At 33.2% G+C, this 17,758-nt stretch overlaps 4 protein-coding genes across 10 annotated transcripts; 2 read left to right on the forward strand and 2 right to left on the reverse strand.

The window, feature by feature from the left end:
• Nucleotides 1-5,491: 5,491 nt before the first annotated feature.
• Mge (translocase of outer mitochondrial membrane 22 homolog mge) lies at nt 5,492-6,889 on the reverse strand. Its single transcript, XM_072012285.1, has 4 exons — nt 6,739-6,889; nt 6,556-6,653; nt 6,234-6,339; nt 5,492-6,162 (listed from the first exon to the last, which is right to left on the reverse strand). The coding sequence occupies exons 1-4, from the start codon at nt 6,755-6,757 to the stop codon at nt 5,957-5,959; spliced, it is 429 nt and encodes a 142-aa protein (XP_071868386.1). The 5' UTR covers nt 6,758-6,889; the 3' UTR covers nt 5,492-5,956.
• Nucleotides 6,890-7,104: 215 nt separating this feature from the next.
• Flii (FLII actin remodeling protein) lies at nt 7,105-13,790 on the forward strand. Of its 5 annotated transcripts, none has more exons than XM_072012220.1 (23): nt 7,105-7,248; nt 7,547-7,681; nt 7,743-7,853; nt 7,994-8,232; nt 8,306-8,467; nt 8,545-8,765; nt 8,859-9,075; nt 9,185-9,426; nt 9,616-9,704; nt 9,772-9,842; nt 9,955-10,201; nt 10,328-10,513; nt 10,641-10,952; nt 11,074-11,246; nt 11,344-11,470; nt 11,605-11,727; nt 11,836-12,039; nt 12,122-12,243; nt 12,380-12,631; nt 12,762-12,888; nt 12,971-13,153; nt 13,256-13,369; nt 13,457-13,790. In XM_072012220.1, exons 2-23 carry the CDS (start codon nt 7,619-7,621, stop codon nt 13,589-13,591), a joined length of 3,720 nt encoding a protein of 1,239 aa, XP_071868321.1. In that variant the 5' UTR covers nt 7,105-7,248; nt 7,547-7,618; the 3' UTR covers nt 13,592-13,790. The 5 variants fall into 5 exon arrangements, with proteins under 5 accessions (XP_071868321.1, XP_071868325.1, XP_071868322.1 ...); XM_072012221.1 differs by having other exon boundaries at nt 7,241-7,376; XM_072012222.1 differs by lacking the exon at nt 7,105-7,248 and adding an exon at nt 7,345-7,363.
• On the reverse strand, nt 13,253-15,419 carry Emre (Essential MCU regulator). Of its 3 annotated transcripts, XM_074111944.1 has the most exons (3): nt 14,805-14,895; nt 14,355-14,663; nt 13,253-14,120 (listed from the first exon to the last, which is right to left on the reverse strand). In XM_074111944.1, exon 2 carries the CDS (start codon nt 14,632-14,634, stop codon nt 14,365-14,367), a length of 270 nt encoding a protein of 89 aa, XP_073968045.1. In that variant the 5' UTR covers nt 14,635-14,663; nt 14,805-14,895; the 3' UTR covers nt 13,253-14,120; nt 14,355-14,364. The 3 variants fall into 3 exon arrangements, with proteins under 3 accessions (XP_073968045.1, XP_073968044.1, XP_073968043.1); XM_074111943.1 differs by lacking the exon at nt 14,805-14,895 and adding an exon at nt 15,264-15,419 and having other exon boundaries at nt 13,253-14,663; XM_074111942.1 differs by having other exon boundaries at nt 13,253-14,663; nt 14,805-14,892.
• A 147-nt stretch (nt 15,420-15,566) lies between these two features.
• On the forward strand, nt 15,567-16,983 carry Dph5 (diphthine methyl ester synthase). Its single transcript, XM_072012276.1, has 3 exons — nt 15,567-15,922; nt 16,028-16,616; nt 16,697-16,983. Exons 1-3 carry the CDS (start codon nt 15,788-15,790, stop codon nt 16,882-16,884), a joined length of 912 nt encoding a protein of 303 aa, XP_071868377.1. The 5' UTR covers nt 15,567-15,787; the 3' UTR covers nt 16,885-16,983.
• The last annotated feature ends 775 nt before the right edge of the window (nt 16,984-17,758 follow it).

The raw sequence follows: 17,758 nt of genomic DNA on the forward strand, positions 1-17,758 counted from the left end.
ATGGTAAGGAGTTCAAAATAACTGTCGAAACAAGTCATGGGTCATGAGAAAGTATTGCATCGATTGCATGTGACGTCTGGTCGGTATCTCGTCTACGATATAATGCTCAAAAGAATGTAGATTCAAAAACATTTATGAAGATGTTAGTAAAGCATAAGATAGTCTAAAATTTCGTACAGAGATTCGTAAATAGCTATAAATTTTAACTTCATTTAAATATAAAAATCAAAAATGAAATATGGAATATTACACTTATAAAATTAATAAAAGGTACTTATTACTGATTACACTTCTAAATTATATTTGAATTATATTACACTAACGTAATATACCATAGATGCATTGAAAGGAAAACCCAGTCAGGTTCGCAGCCAATTAGCTCATATTACTTGCCATATAATTAATAATTATATCAGTTATACAGTTAATTGCTTTGCTGTATAGTGATACAATTAGTAATAATACCGATTGCCCGGATCTCACCGGGTACTACGAGTGGAGATCCACTTACCCGCGACCCATCCACGAAATTTGATACGCAACGCTAATAAATATAAATCTACGCACTCGTATTTAAGCAACACGCAACATTAATAGCGAGAGATCCCAGTGCAACCATTTAAGATGTCGCTGATGAGCGATCACATTAGTACAGCTCTTGTAACTGTATCGAGTGATCCATGACAGTCTCCGACGAAGGCAGTCGGAAAATTTTGGGCATTTTATAAACGCAACTCTACTTAATAAAATACCATCATTCGTTATCGCAACGCTAAAGGGAAAAATAATTAGAAATCGCGATGGAGTAATATCGCAACGCTAACTCTTACAGTGAATTCAATGAAAATTACTATTTACTATATGAGAAAGCTACTTTAAATATTCTGATATTGTAACTTGCAAAACAACAAAATTAATTAAAAACTAACATTTTTATAATCTAATTTTAAACAATAGAAAACAGGATAAATTCTGATACGTATAATTCTCCAAAAAGTTCTAAAAATTCGTAATAAAAATTGCAAAAGACAATCGCGGGATCATAATTCGCAACTCTAAAACAAACACGATTATCATTTTATCGTAACTCTAATTCAAACCGTAATCATTCTCTCGTGACACTAATAAAAACCCGCGATATTATCTCGCAACTCTAATTCAATTCGAAATTAATCTCTCGCGACACTAATAAGAAAAACCGCGATTTGCCCAATGTGATGATGGACCGATATATACATCGGCCAAAGAAAAAAGGACTACTACTACTACTACAAATATTAAAAGCGAGCATAGTGACAAAGTAGTAACAAGAATGACTTTCCATGCTCTGGATCCAGAGAAATCCAGAGAATTAAAGATTCGTTTGAAATAAGCAAATGATTTCATATCTTCGAAATAGAACGATTAAATGATTTATTTCATCGTCTTTACTTTCATCTTAGTATTCCAAATAATTAAGAAAGTATCTATTATGAAATATGTATCAAATATATTTTAAAATAAATATAAATTGTATATTAAATGTTATCCATGCTCGAATAAAAAGACAATAGAATCGTTCATGCAGAGCTGCCTTAGTTAAAATAAATTAAACATTACCAAATTTCCATGAAAATTCATCGGATTGATCATTAATCGTCGTTGCATCCACATATCAATATTCCTGTTACTTCTATATTATCCCTGCTATAAATCAATAACCTGCACAAAAAATAACTAAAAGTTAAAACAAATGTATAAAATAATTAAATGAAAACGATCAAACTCAAATTTTATTACAAAAGTTTACGATAGAAGCTACCGGTAACAATATCATTTAGTAAATGATTGTGATTTCGTTACCTTAATATTCGATGAATCGTTAAATAAACGTGTATCAATTAAACGATATTAATAACGAGATATAAACGATAATAAAAGGAACTAATGAAGAAAGCATGCCAATAGGTTAGAATACGTTATAAACCTAACGCAACGCGAAACATGTTATCAACACGAAATGTAAACGACTGAATAATTCCTTATACCTTAATTTCGCTGAGCAACATTCAAAGCGGTGCGGGAAGGGAAGGGGACGCACGAATCGGTGGCACAAGCAGGTACGCAGGGTCGAACGATCTACACAAAAAAAATTGTATACATCTGCGAAAACATTCGTATGTGCAGCAAGTGCTGCGTGGAAACGAATCTATCCAAATTTCAAACAAAACATACGTCACGCAATATTCATATACCACACAATGATTACATCGATCTTTATAAAATCGTACAATAATTCCTAACCTTACTGGCAGCATTCGGTATCAAAGACACATTTGTCTAACTTGGAACGAGAGATAGAAAATGACACTAACAACTGTATACACAATTTCGTGTCTCGCAAATGGGACAACGAGTCGTTGTACTAAAGCGTTTAATATTCTATTTTCGCGACACTAAACTTTTGAAAATATCGAAAAATTATAAACTTCCGAGATGCCTGAACTAAATTTCGCTTAAAAGTAGAGAAAAGCCAAAGAGAAACTCGCGATTAATCAGAGAATAAAATAAAAAATAAAAAAACGAACGAGTTCGCGATCTTTCGAAAGAATCAGTGGACTCACGCGACACACTCCCGTGCACAAAATAACCCCAAGTTTCAGCGGGAAAGGATAATAGAATTTTATGTTTCGTTTGAAAATTGATAAGTATCATTGTACAGAATAGACCCACAATGCACTTAACATAGGTATCTATCTTATAATTAATTAAGATTAAAACGCACACATTCTATGGTGTCCCATCGTGTCCAACGGTGTTGTAAATTAATAGTTTAAATGTAATAAATTAATGGTTTAAATGTTATAAATTAACAGTTTAAATACAATAAACTAATAGTTTAAATGTTGTAAATTAATAGTTTAAATATTATATATTAAAAACGCAAATGTTATAAATAGAAAATATAAGTCGTAAAAGTTCTTCGATCTTCACGGTACGAAAGTTCAAACACAAATGAGCGCGAACGCGAGTCTTATGTTCCTTATTGTTAATTCGTCCAGTCGCGGGGAGACGGTCGCGTTTTAGCGCGTCAACGGGAGTCGTAAATTCCCGCTACGATTGCACGAATCGACACCACGAATAGGGCGATCCTGTGTGTGTATTTCTTGTGGGAGAATAAAGGGTGATTGAGTTGGAATATAACTGGACTTCACAGTTATATAATATATGTATATTTATTTGCACTGGATTACAATAGTTAACGTGAACCGAACGTGTTTGAATTCATCGTGTCGGAAAGCGTTGTGATGGACCCGAAGGTTGTTCGATTTGATAGAGCAGCGAGAACTTGACTGAGTTATGTTAGAACTTGACGGCCCGATGAGTGTTAGAACAGTGAACTTGACTGTCCGAGGGATATTAGAACAGTGATTGACCCGTCTCGTACTACGGGGAAAAACCCGCTATTTCGCTGGGCACATCTGCTTTCTCCGTAATGAGTGTGAGAGCGTGCAATAAACCTAATAAAACCCTTTTAAGGGATCACTCATAAACCGAAGATGTTCAAAAGAATGCAACATTATGGATAACAGATGTGGGCTATGGTAGTTCCTTGGGTTTATTGCGGGTCAGTGTGATGATGTGCAGGCCTCGGCGGCCTGACCATGAGGGACGTCGCAGGTACCGACTCACGCAACGTAACACTTATATACCTAATGGCATACACTTGGTTTTTCCATTATAACACAATCAAATTTAATAAGTTTTAATTTTTATCGTAAATTGATGCTTTCAACAATTTATTACAATAACCATTTTTACAATTTTTACACCTTTTATATTTTCTACGTGCTAAAAGTAAATTTACACTTATACGGTACTAGTTTTTGTCCTAAAACTGTGTTAATTTATGCTAAATGCCAGTTTATGACAAAAATAATTATATTACAATAGCGAAACATAACCAAAATAATATAATAAAATTTATAAATATAAGACTTATATAATATTTCAATTTGTAATAATTACAGTACATTATTAAATGTACATAAAGTTGATTTTATTCGATTATCTTTTAAATTATTGATTATACGGGGAAAAACGCATCAAATAAAAGTTGAAGATCTAGAAAAGGAGCATATTTTACGTTCACTTAAATTAAAACAGAGAATGATTGATATCTTAAATCGCGAAACAGAATCAGAAAGCGTAAAGTAAATATAATTATTGCAAGTCGATGAAATTCCTGAAATTTTTGAGAGAGATATTGAACAATTCGTTTCCATCCAAACTAAAGCGTTTTTTAAAAGATTTGGATGCAATTACAAATTCTCTAGACAAAACCATCAACTTGATATGAAAACAGAAGATTTATTAAAGAGTTGGAATTCGTAAATATATAACTGTAAATTGTCAATGATACGAAAAAGGGAGGTGTTAAATTAATGTAATACTATAATAAATTATTTATGAAAAATGAAGAGCAAAAACAAGTATGTTCTTCAAATTTTAAAAGATTATCGCCGATGGTTTCCTGATCATACAAAAGGAAATTATTTGTAGAAAGATAAAGTTAAAATGAACAATCTTTTTGCCATTCAAACTTTTTTCCTCCTATTACACATTATTTATCAACTTTCATTACAATAAATTTACAATTGTGCAGTTTCCTGATTTGTCAAGAAATTTCTAAAATTTCTAAAATTTAAAACACATTTCTAATCTTTGAAATTTAAATTTCTAATCTTTGAAATTTAAATGTGTTTTAATGATCTTTATTAATAAAGCCTAAAAAAATGTATCTTTTATGTGTATTTATAAATGTGTCTGTTCTATTACTTCTTTTCGTGGGTCAAAGTCTCTGGAAAAATGGAAAGAAAGGAATCCGGAAAAATCACAAAAATTATGTTTAAATTTCAAAGATTAAAAACATAATTTTTGCGATTTTTCTGGAGACTGACCCACGAAAAAAAGTAGTAGAACATAAAAGATCTCTCTTCTCTAGATCTACAACGTCTGACGTACTTTTTGACATAATCAATGACTTAGACAATAATGAAATAAAATGGATTTTATGCCCATTTGAATAGTTATTTTAGTTTAAGGGCCCAGAAGCACGCTTGCCGCTTATCCAATTACGTTTAAGTTCAGCACAAATTATTTTAATATTAACTGGAACTACCCCAAGGATGTTGCAAAAGAAATCTTGAAAAAAATTTTCATTAAAAGCGAATTAGAGCCTATTGGGTATCGAAAATTTCAAAAGAGTCTGTTGAATATGCACTTACAAGCGAAGAATCCAAATCGGAAACGTAAAAAACTTACTTGGAAGCCGAAAGATCCTAACGTTACCCTTAAAAATGCCTTTGAATGTCGGAAATTACAAATGTAATATAAGAAACGTTAGCAAGACCTGAAAATTTCAAACGTAACTCATGAAGTATATTTGGAAATTACAAACAAAAATTTGTTTCTATCACCATTATAACGTTTTCTATAGTAATTGACAATATTGAAAAACATTCTTCAGTATATGTTTATTCAACGTCTTATGATACAACATGCGATACCTTATAGACGCTAACATTACGAAAGGATTTAATGATTTTACAGATTATAGATAACGGTGCACTACACGAAATCGAGTGTCATTTTACTAATATTTTATAAGGAAATATTACGATGCTTAAATTTGATGTGATAAAATGTTGGTGAATTCATTTTGATATAAAACAGATATTCTAAAACGAAAAACGAATAAACGTAGCGTAGATATTATTTTTAAATTCGCTTTAATTCATTTCATTCTTCTATGTATCATTTAGATTTTTATAGCAAATAATATGATAATCTTATGAATGTGTAGATATCAGTGAGATATTAGAATAGATTCGAGTTATACTAATATAAATATAAACAGTGAACAGGATGTTCGACTTATAGTAATTTGAATGCAACATCAATGGTATCGTTGCTATTATTGCTGAACTGGTGGAGCCATTGGAAGACTTGAAGCATTCACGTTCGACATGGCTTTACTAGGTCCTAGCAAGACCTGCTTCTGTTGCGTCCGTTGTGCTTCTTCCATTTGTACTCGTTCTATCTCAAACAATATAGGTGCAAATAAAATAGCAGATGAGCTGAAGAATACCCATGCTGCTGAACATGAATACACATATAATCCTATAAAACAGCAAAAATGTATCATTTATTTGTAATGTAACATTGAATATCTGAAATTAAAAAATACAGACCTTTCATACAACTGCATAAACAAGTGCCGATATTATATCCCACGTTTCGTACTTTTTCCGGAAACATTTCTGTAAGCCCCAATAATCGTTCTGCCAAGCTTTCATCCTAAAAACAAACTCAAAGATATTACATTTTTCATAGTGAAAATTTAATATGATTAAGCCGCAACACGGAAAGCATGATTCGTAGGCAACAAAATATTTGGTTAATTCCTGAAGATTAATTATGATTACTATCCATAAAAGTAACGACTCGTAATAATTCAAAGTTTCATTTATTTATCACATTAATACGTAATCACTGTATATCGAAATCGAATACCTCTTCGTCATCCTCATCGTCAGGAAGAAGCGATTTCACCTCGGGAGAATGTGCGTCGCTACTACCCATGCCGCTATCCAATTGCTCTACTTCTTCGACTGAAGTCATATAAGAAAATAATTGACGATTGATAAACGAATGAACGATGTACTTTATTTTCACGAATTAAATTTTAAAATTCACCTTCTTCTACTCTGGACATCGTAAATTGAGATAAATATTATATGTAAGAAAATTCACACCAGTGCAAAGCAGGCAGAGAACAACTCTGATTTTGCTACGGTCGTGGAGGTTTCTAAATTGTATTTAGAGTGGCGCATGTTCAGATGAATATCTGAAAAAGTCCCTAGACAATTTTTAGGGTATAAATCTCTATATAATCCCTGATAATATATAGATGCATTGTATATTTCTATTTATGTTTTTATAAATATATAATAATATTAAGAGACAGAATTAAATTGATAATTAATTAAAAAAAATAATTTAAAATAGGAAGATATAAAAGATTAATCCGTCCTTTCGTTTCTCTCTCTCTCTCTCTCTCTCTCTCTCTCTCACTTTCTCGTTCGTTTCATACATTATTAAATAGAACTGTATGTCATTAGTCATTGCATTGGATCTTTTTGATAAAAATTCAGTATTTTGTTCATGTCATGTCACCAACAGTATTTCGATGAACGTATAAACGATGTTCGTATTATTTAATATCCAAGGCTAATTTTCTGAAACGATTATACAATTTTTGGAAATTTTTCGAAAAAAGTAATAGATATCGACCGTTTTTACATTGGAAGTTCAAGAAATTGTGACATTATCTAGTATTTTCCATATTCTATTCTTAGTAATTGTGCATAATTTTTATTTGTTTAATCTTCAACGTTCGTTATACTTAAACAAAATTTTTGAGTGCTTAAGCGCATGAGATATATTTTTATATCTAAATATTTTTCTGTATGCTATATATGTATTACATGTATGTTACATATAGATTTACAAGCGTCGAACGTAACGTAAATAGGATTTATAAAATCACGAAAACGTCCTTTCAAACTTGATCAGAATGGCAAACACAGGAGTATTACCATTTGTACGAGGAGTTGATTTTAGCAGCAACGACTTTAGTGTAAGTAATTATTTCCTTTTAGAAATATAGTTTTCAACTGTTACAATTTTACATTTTACAGGGTGGCAAATTTCCAGAATCTGTACGGTTAATGACTGGTATACAATGGCTGAAATTGGATGAAACCAACTTGACTGAGATTCCGGAAGAAATGGGCAAATTGTTGAAGCTGGTAAAGCCGTCTGCGTATGGACATTTATTTTTTAAGTGTGCACAAAGTTCAGGATGAAGCTATCATGATCGAGGTTCTTATTGATAGTTTGGTAAAATATAAATAATAAAAATTAAATTTTTCTTCTTATCCAAAAACAGGAACACCTTTCATTAGTTAAGAACAGATTGGAACGCTTGTATGGAGAATTGACGGAACTCTGTTGCCTTCGTACATTGAACATAAGACGTAATAATATTAAATCAAGTGGCATTCCAGCAGAATTATTTCATCTGGAAGAATTAACCACATTGGATTTGAGTCATAATAATCTAAAGGAAGTACCGGAAGGACTGGAAAGAGCTCGATCTTTGTTAAATCTGAATTTAAGTCACAATCAGTGAGTGTTACATATACAAATTGTTAAACAGTTGCATGGTCGATAATGAATAATCCTATTATTGTCTTTTCAGCATTGAAACAATCCCTAATACATTGTTCATTCACCTAACTGATTTGCTATTCTTGGATCTTAGCAATAATAAGTTGGAAACATTACCACCACAAACTCGTCGCTTAGCAAATTTACAAACTTTAAACCTGAATCATAATCCATTAGGACATTTTCAATTAAGGTATAGTAAATGAGATCAATATGGCAAACCATTGTTGAGTTTTCAAACACGACATTGTTTATTCTTTTTTTACTCAGACAATTGCCATCCTTGATGAATTTAATGGCCCTACAGATGTGTGACACGCAGAGGACATTAAACAATATTCCATCAAGTTTGGAGACCTTAACAAATCTGCAAGAACTTGATTTATCTCAAAACAATTTACCCCGGGTACCAGATGCGCTTTATTCTCTGTTGAATTTACGTCGCCTGAATTTAAGTGATAATCAAATAACGGAATTGTCAACAGCAATCGGTAGGTTTATCTATCGCGACATCAATTCAATGATTACTGCATATCTGTTGCCAATCTATGCACGATGGACGTATTGCAATATTTTTATTTCAGAACTTTGGACAAAATTGGAAACATTAAATATATGTCGTAATAAATTGTCCGCGATACCTGCCTCTCTGTGTAAAATCGTTACTCTCAGGAGATTATATTTGAACGACAATCAGTTAGATTTCGAAGGTATTCCTTCAGGCATTGGCAAGCTATCTTCGTTGCAAGTATTTTCAGCAGCTAATAATCGTTTAGAAATGATACCCGAAGGTTTATGCAGGTACACCAATTAACTTCCCTCTTCAAAATGCTTCTTTAAAATAAATTAACGTAATAAGGACTTTTCATAAGTACCACAAGCATCATAAATGCACGTATTCCTTCCTCAGGTGTGGATCGTTAAAGAAATTAATATTATCGTCTAATCGGTTGATTACCGTACCAGATGCTATTCATCTTCTTACCGATCTAGAACAACTTGATCTGAGAGATAATCCGAATTTAGTGATGCCGCCAAAACCAATGGAAGTTCAAAAAGGTTCCGGCATCGAGTTTTATAATATCGATTTTTCCCTACAACATCAATTGCGGCTTGCTGGCGCTAATGTACCTACGCCTATTCAGACTGCCGGTAAGTCTGTTCTTACTTACAATATATTATATGTACACCAGATCGTGATTTACACTGAGCAATCATAAGTAATTAATTATAAGCGATATTAAACTTATATATTCGATTATTTTGAGCATGAATAACCACGCTATGAGCACTGTTTAATTTCTCATAACCGTATTTTACAGTTTATTTCTTATATTTCAGGTAGCAAGGATCCAATAGCTCGCAAAATGAGACTGAGAAGAAGACGAGACCAAGAGGAAGCTGATCAAGATCAGGCCAAGATATTGAAGGTATATTAGGAAAATAAGCGAAAAGGGCAAGTAATTTGAATCGATTAATTTTCTCTTTCTTCTTTAGGGTATGAAAGATATAGCAAAGGAGAAAAATAAAGACAAAGAATGCGAAGAATCAAAAGCAGAGTCGTTGAAGTAGGTAGAAAATATGCATTATAAGAATTCGTTTTTATGCATTATAAAAGATTGATTCATTGTTCGATAATTTCGGGTTTCTTGTCTTCTTTATCTTACTTTCGCTTTCAAGACCCAAACGATGGGATGAAACTTTGGAAAAACCACCACTGGATTATTCCGAATTTTTCGACGAAGATGCTGGTCAGGTTCCTGGTTTATCTGTCTGGGAAATAGAGAATTTTTTGCCCAATGAAATAGAAGAAGTGGCACATGGAAAGTTCTACGAAGGCGATTGCTACATTGTTTTGAAGACTGAAATAGACGAAGCTGGATCTTTAGTTTGGGCAATTTATTTCTGGATAGGAGAAAAAGCTACGGTGGGTATATAATAATATGTATAATGTATGTTTGAAATAATCGATCGGTTTACGATATAGCAACGTGCAAAGAACACTTCTTGAAAATATGTCACGTTTTTCAAATCGATGTATAATACTTTATAGTTGGATAAAAGAGCTTGTGCTGCAATTCACGCAGTAAATCTACGTAATTATTTGGGCGCGCAATGTCGTACAATCAGAGAAGAACAAGGCGAAGAATCGGATGAATTTCTAATGTTGTTCGAGTCTGGAATTACATATATCGAAGGAGGTCGTACCTCGTCCGGTTTCTATACAGTCGAAGATACGGTTTGTATTGTTGAATTTCAATTTACATTATTGACCTTACTTTTCTGACTATATCTTACCATAATTTTTTAACCTTGCCATATTATTGTTCAACGTGTTTGCTTTCGATTCGGTTGGCGCATACCAGCCATCGATAACACGATTGTATAGGGTTCATGCTGCCGGTGCTTCCATCCATTTAGAACCGGTCCCTGTTCGTTGTGATTCTTTGGATCCGGGTTTCGTATTCGTCTTAGATACTGGCAACAAGATCTTCATATGGTATGGTAAAAAAGCGAAGAGTACATTGAAGTCAAAGGCGAGATTAATGGCTGAGAAGATCAATAAAAATGAAAGAAAGAATAAAGCAGAGATCATGACAGAAATTATGAATACAGAGTCGGATGATTTTTTATCGTGTTTAAACGTCAAAGATATTTCGCACCTGCCACCAATTGCCGTAAGTTGTTTGAGTTGAATTGTTTTTAAGGCACGGCTACGCGCCTAGAAATCTATCGCAAACGCTACGTGATCTTATTTACAGCCAGACCAATCTATTGTTTTAATGCTTCTCATTATAGGAACATGTAGATGCAAATTTTGTACCACTTGCGCCACGTCTGTATCAAGTACAACTTGGTATGGGATATTTGGAATTGCCACAAGTCGAAGTACCTCATGGGAAACTAACCAACACGCTTTTAAACAATCGCAATGTTTATATATTGGATTGTCATGTAGATGTTTACGTTTGGTACATACTCAAAGCTTCTAATATAATCTCAAAATATTGAACAGTATGAACTCACCAATGTGCATGCTTCAATTGTTATGTGTGTGTGTGTGTATAGGTTTGGCAAAAAATCTACAAGATTAGTACGAGCAGCGGCTGTTAAACTCTCTCAAGAATTATTTAACATGATAGAACGACCAGAATACGCAATGGTAACCAGGTTACAAGAAGGAACTGAGTCGCAGGTACAAAATTGATGAACTTGAGATAGGAATACAGAAGATTCGGTTGACTCTATTGAGAGAAAGAGAGAGAAAAGTGTGAGGAAGAGGGAAAGAGAGAGAAAGTTTATAACGATATCTTCCTTTTCTCTAATTAGATCTTCAAATGCAAATTTTCTGGATGGGATGAAGTTATAGCAGTTGACTTTACTAGAACTGCCGAATCAGTCGCGAAAACTGGGGCAGACCTTACTAAATGGGCGAAGCAACAAGAAACGAAGGTACGCGAAATAAAAAATTAAGACTATAAACGATTCGCAAAATAACGCGAGCTCCTTCCTCCTACCCGTTCTCCTACCAAAACCAGTGAAATAGTTTTGTTTCGACAGGCGGATTTAGCCGCACTCTTCATGCCTAGACAACCGCCTATGTCATTTATGGAAGCTCAACAACTGATGTCGGAATGGAACGATGATTTAGAAGGAATGGAAGCGTTGGTTTTAGAAGGAAAGAAGTTTGTACGATTACCGGAAGAGGAATTAGGTCATTTTTATAGTGGTGATTGTTACGTATTTTTATGTCGTTACTGGATGGTACGTAATAATTTGTGCATTCTTTAAATCGACTTTGAGCAGACCTTTATTTTATCATTGATGATACGTTTTCCCATTTTAGCCATTAGATACAACAGAAAATGAAGATGGTGATGAGCAATTCGAAGAGGATTATCAGTGTACTGTATATTTCTGGCAAGGCCGAGATGCGGGAAATATGGGATGGCTGACATTTACATTTAGGTGCGTGCAGAAAATCGTCTTTTGAATTATTATTAATTGCACACAAATAATTACTATTGCAATTGAAAAGATAAAATGATTTGAACACATGAATAGTAATACCGATAAAATATTAATGAAAGGTATTTGCTTCCAGCTTACAGAAAAAGTTTAAATCTTTATTTGGTGAGAATTTGGAAGTAGTTAGAACTCATCAACAACAAGAAAATTTAAAGTTCTTGGCATATTTCAAACGAAAATTTATTGTTCATCATGGCAAGCGTAAACAGCCTAAAGCTTCTGGTAGTAACAAGGTTGAATTCTATCACTTAAGAAGTAATGGAAGTGCATTGTGTACCAGGCTGATACAAATACCGGCTGATTCTACGTTATTGAACTCTTCATTTTGGTAAGATTGTTAAAATAAGGGCTTTTCCTGTCTTTCTTCTTTTTCTTTTTGAAAAAATTACTTCATCTTTACTTATTGCTTTACTTTACCAATACTTAAATACAATCATGTACATGCCGTTATCCTACAGCTACATTTTAAACGTACCATTCAATAACGACGATGAAACGGGAATAGTATACGCCTGGATTGGTTCTAAAGCAGACATCGAGGAAGCTCGTTTGATTCAAGAAATCGCCGAAGAAATGTTTAATAACGTACGTTTATCATTTACTGTACCACGTCTGTTTCAACTAGTAAATCTATAATCTGATCTGTATTATCAAATGAAATTAACAGCCATGGATAAGTTTACAAGTTTTAAACGAAGGTGAAGAACCAGATAACTTTTTTTGGGTAGCTCTTGGTGGAAGAAAGCCATATGATATCGATGCAGAATACATGAATTATACGAGACTATTCAGATGCTCGAATGAAAAGGGATATTTCACGATCAGCGAGAAATGCACCGATTTTTGTCAAGTATGTGATAAATTTACTAATTTACGTTTGTGTTAATGAGAGCGAAGTTATATATGTATATAATATATATAATAGATTTATAATCAATTAATACTGTTCCAGGATGATTTAGCGGATGACGATATTATGATACTTGATAATGGCGAACAAGTATTTTTATGGTTAGGCAGTCGATGTTCAGAGGTAGAAATTAAATTGGCATATAAATCTGCTCAGGTAAAAATGGATTGAATGAATTGTAAAAATATCCGATTTGCAAAATTCCTGGATAAAGATAAATAATTTAATTACAATAATTTTTAGGTATACATCCAACATTTACGAGTAAAACAGCCAGACAGGCCACGTAAATTGTATTTAACAGCAAAAGGAAAAGAATCTCGAAGATTCACCAAGTGTTTCCATGGCTGGAGTTCACACAAAAGACCACCTCAATAAAATATTCAATAATATGTTTCTGCTCTTATTATCCCAATAACGTTTATCAACGAACCAAATTTCAAAATGAAATTAACGAATATCGATGAAGTACTGATGATGCAAATTTATTATATTGTTATAAACACAAAAAGAAACTTTCTAATGTCAAGGAATATTGTAATTTTTGAAACCATCAAATATACCCAGAGCTTGTTTCTTTGCATTGTGTTTATTTTGCAATCCATTGAAACAATATTTACAAAATATCTGTATGTCTGTACACTTAGGTATATACATTTTCTATATGCATTTCGAAGGAATATATTTAGACATACATGTAGGTATGTACAGAATCAGTTTGCCTTTCGGCAAAAATTAGAAATAAACAATACATTACTTGAATTGTGTACGTAAAACTCTAAGAAGAAAACTGAAAGCACCGTGTACATTTGATTTACTGTGACAACTATATATGCAAAACATGTGCTGCCCAAAGGTCACACATATTACATCATTTTATATTTTTCCATACCTCGTTGTCATAGATCTTGAAACAGAAAACAATGTATAGACATGGAAGAAGTCTATTTTCCTTGCAAGCAAAGATAAAATGATAGCACTGAATGATACATGATTATGGAAGAACAATGAGGAGCTTATTTATGCAAAATACGATTTAGGGATACATGCAAATGTTTGGGTCGTGGCTCGATATGAAAAACATAAGATGTAGAAATTTGATAAAAATAACTTAAATCTTTGCCTTAATTAATTTGCGTACCGAGAATAAATTAATCATCATCATCATCATCCGAAGGTACGAACAATTCTTTCTCTTCGAGAAAGTTAGCCATCATTTTACTTAAAGTAGCTCCTATGACTAGTCCTGTCATAACACTGCAGATGACACCCAAAAAACCGAAACGTGCTCTTTTTGGTTCTGGTAGAATAGCACCTGAAGGTGTTGTTGTCCTTGACCGATAATGTAATTTCATTTCCCCATTTATTTTCCTTAAATCGTTGACAATTTGTAATGCAACAGATGTACGTTGCAATGCCATTCTTCTATTTTACTGATACTATATAAGCACTGAAAATAGTGATGGAAGTGTACTGTGTATGAAGCGTTAATATGAAAAATAACATAATAATAATAGTAATAAGAAATAACGTAGACGCGATTATTAGATAGACTACAAATAGAACATATAATTGAAAAACGTGTTCGTACCATAGACATATGAAGATCGCGCGAGCGATCTGAGAAAACGATATAGGAACGAAAAGAAAACTACACAGACGTTAGTTGTGACGTTATTGCGACGTTAGTGTGCATGCAAGACAAGGACAGAAGAGGCTTTATGCAGCATCCTCTTTTTATTCCCATATCGTATCACTTACACGGTATACCTGAGTTATGATTTTGGAGGCAGCATAAATTGCAGTATTAATACATAGATAGGAATGAAATGTATAGAAGGTCCAACGAGACGAGGCAGTAACCGTAAAGAAAATATTAAAATTCGAATTTCAGTTACCAATACCAACCGTACCAATTAACTTTTGTTTACAATTACTGCCTCGTCCTGTTAGGCAGATTATAGATTAACCACTTACTAACTACAACTAACTTACTAACATACTAACTCGCAATAACGATTAAAAAGCTCTTAAAAATATATATACACACGCTGTATTTTGACTAGATGTGTGTCTCGATCACGTTCGATTAAATATCGATACAACTGAATATTTAAAACACAATCGCTACTGTAAGTAGCACATAGTTTAGTGAACAATTAAACGATCAGTTCGAAATCATCATTATATATATGCACAAATAACGCGCATGCGAATAATACTAGCTTCGACGATATAGAATCTGACGCCATTTTTGTTAAAATAATAGGGATAAATGTAAAATACCCTACACGTACATATATAGATTTGTTCAGTTGCTTCTTCCTTAGCGTTTATACATATGTAGCGATAACGTAATACATCTATATTTACCTACTTATGGCTGTGTAGTTACTTCGATAGTTTTGCACGTTGTTGCTTATTGCATTGGGCAATCGTTGAGACATAAAATCATCAACAACAAACGTTTATGACTTTTTCTTTCTTGTTCATTTCCCTATACCGGTTATTTGAACAAAGCATTGATTTTTATTAAACGATATCGTGCATATAATTCAGGGAGACGTGAAAAAAATGTTACACGTGATTGGATTAGGCCTTGGTGATTCGACAGATGTAACTGTAAAGGGTCTCGAAATTATACGAATGTGCGATCGTGTCTATTTAGAGTCGTATACGTCGATTTTGTCTACCAGCTTAAAAGATTTGGTAGGTAGATTAAAGTCAAGGGTTGCTCTGGTTCCTTGATTAATTGAATGTTTAACATAAATAATGATAATAGGAGACCAACGATTGCATATTTCAACAAATTAGGAACGATTTTACGGATGTTCGATACTGGAGGCAGACAGAGAATTAGTTGAGAGTAATGCGGATGAAATATTGCCGAAGGATGAGAAGGAAAATGTTGCTTTCTTGGTGGTAGGTGATCCGTTTGGTGCCACTACACATTCGGACCTAATACTACGAGCTCGTGAGAAAGATATAAAGGCAAATAAAAGAAATATTAGAAAAATTTTTTTAATAAAACAAATTTTATTAACCGATATTAAAAGTCTTTATTATTCCATGATTCAGGTAAAGATTGTTCACAATTCCTCTATTTTGACCGCAATTGGATGCTGTGGTTTGCAATTATATCGTTTTGGAGAAACTGTTTCTATCCCTTATTGGAACAATGATTGGCAACCAAATAGTTTTTACGAGAAAATTATTTCAAATAGGCAGAGAGATCTACATACATTGTGCTTATTAGACATTAAAATAAAGGAGCCTACGATAGAGAGTATCGCTAAAAAGAAAAAAGAATATATGCCGTCTCAGTTTATGAGTGTCTCAGAAGCTGCTACGCAATTATTAAGAGTCATAGAGGAGAAAAATAAAGAAACCAAGGAGAAACCAGGTAAGATACTAGAAAAGTATCGTTTCCAAATAATCCTGCTTCTAACGAATCCATGGAAAATGAAATTTGTTGTTTTACAGTGTTGGAGGAATCGAGTCTGGTAGTGGGTTTAGCTCGTGTAGGTTGGGACAATCAACGCATCGTTGCTTGTTCTCTTGGAGAAATGGCTTCTATCGACCTAGGCCCTCCTCTTCATTCTTTAATCATTCCTGCTATCAATCTGCATCCTCTTGAATTGGAATTTATTACTCTATATAAGTGTAAATAAAAACGTTTGGCTTTGTTGAAAAAGAAAACAAGCACTATTCGTTGCTTATAGCTCTGTATCAATTTACAACAAAATAATAAAACCGATTAATTGCTTAAATTACAGATTTGAAACTGGATGATATTCTTAAGACATATAAAAAAGATAAACGACTTGACGAAAGTCGTCGGTAGCGAAAGCCACGTTGACCGTTGTTCAAATATTTTATAATATATAAAAACGTGTTGCGCGTGTAATATCGTGAAAGCAATCTGCTTTGTAGCTACATATATTAGAAATTTGCATGAATTTTGTGAAAAATGTTAGGCTACGAATTTAGAAGATCTGACAAAGACAAAGAAATAAAGTGAAAATATATAATGCTATTGGTAACGATGCCCGAACAATTTTATGTAAGTATGTACGTATATACATACCTATGTAGAGAATAGCTCACTTAGCGCTAAGGTTATTAAGATATTTATTTATAAAATTTATTTTGGAGAAATTTCGATAAAGTTAACGTTGATCTTAAAGATAAATTCCTAACTACCTGAATTCGTTAATCGGCATACATAATTGTTCGAAAAATAATATTCTGGCAATCTCATAGCCATGGCTATAGAACGTAGAGCATATGTATATGTATTCGATCGATTTCGTGCATGCGTAATAAACAGGTGTACGGAGTTTACAATCCATCTATTCACTTTCGATACGTGAATCACGGTATCTCTGGTGTTTCTGTTTCCTTATATTTTGCATTTTCCCTAATAGTGAGCAATTTTCCTTTCATCGTCGGGCAATCACAAACATTTTTGTTTGTTTATTGATTTGGAGGAAAAATGTAAGAAGGAGGAGAGACGCGAACGAAAGCTCGAGTGTCTTTCTGTCT

Source organism: Bombus fervidus, chromosome 11, assembly GCF_041682495.2.
Source record: "Bombus fervidus isolate BK054 chromosome 11, iyBomFerv1, whole genome shotgun sequence".
NCBI classification, from domain to species: Eukaryota; Metazoa; Arthropoda; class Insecta; order Hymenoptera; family Apidae; genus Bombus; species Bombus fervidus.

Excerpts from the sequence above, each read along its gene's own strand:
- Mge (XM_072012285.1), bottom strand. Across the intron at positions 6,340-6,555 it reads ACGATGAGGATGACGAAGAG|GATGAAAGCTTGGCAGAACG; the intron begins GTATTCGATTTC and ends GTTTGTTTTTAG. Across the intron at positions 6,163-6,233 it reads TTTATGCAGTTGTATGAAAG|GATTATATGTGTATTCATGT; the intron begins GTCTGTATTTTT and ends GCTGTTTTATAG.
- Flii (XM_072012220.1), top strand. The coding sequence starts at position 7,619 with ATGGCAAACACAGGAGTATTACCATTTGTACGAGGAGTTGATTTTAGC. Across the intron at positions 9,076-9,184 it reads ATACCCGAAGGTTTATGCAG|GTGTGGATCGTTAAAGAAAT; the intron begins GTACACCAATTA and ends TTCCTTCCTCAG. Across the intron at positions 13,370-13,456 it reads TGGCATATAAATCTGCTCAG|GTATACATCCAACATTTACG; the intron begins GTAAAAATGGAT and ends AATAATTTTTAG.
- Emre (XM_074111943.1), bottom strand. The coding sequence starts at position 14,634 with ATGGCATTGCAACGTACATCTGTTGCATTACAAATTGTCAACGATTTA.
- Dph5 (XM_072012276.1), top strand. The coding sequence starts at position 15,788 with ATGTTACACGTGATTGGATTAGGCCTTGGTGATTCGACAGATGTAACT. Across the intron at positions 15,923-16,027 it reads CTACCAGCTTAAAAGATTTG|GAACGATTTTACGGATGTTC; the intron begins GTAGGTAGATTA and ends TCAACAAATTAG. Across the intron at positions 16,617-16,696 it reads AGAAACCAAGGAGAAACCAG|TGTTGGAGGAATCGAGTCTG; the intron begins GTAAGATACTAG and ends GTTGTTTTACAG.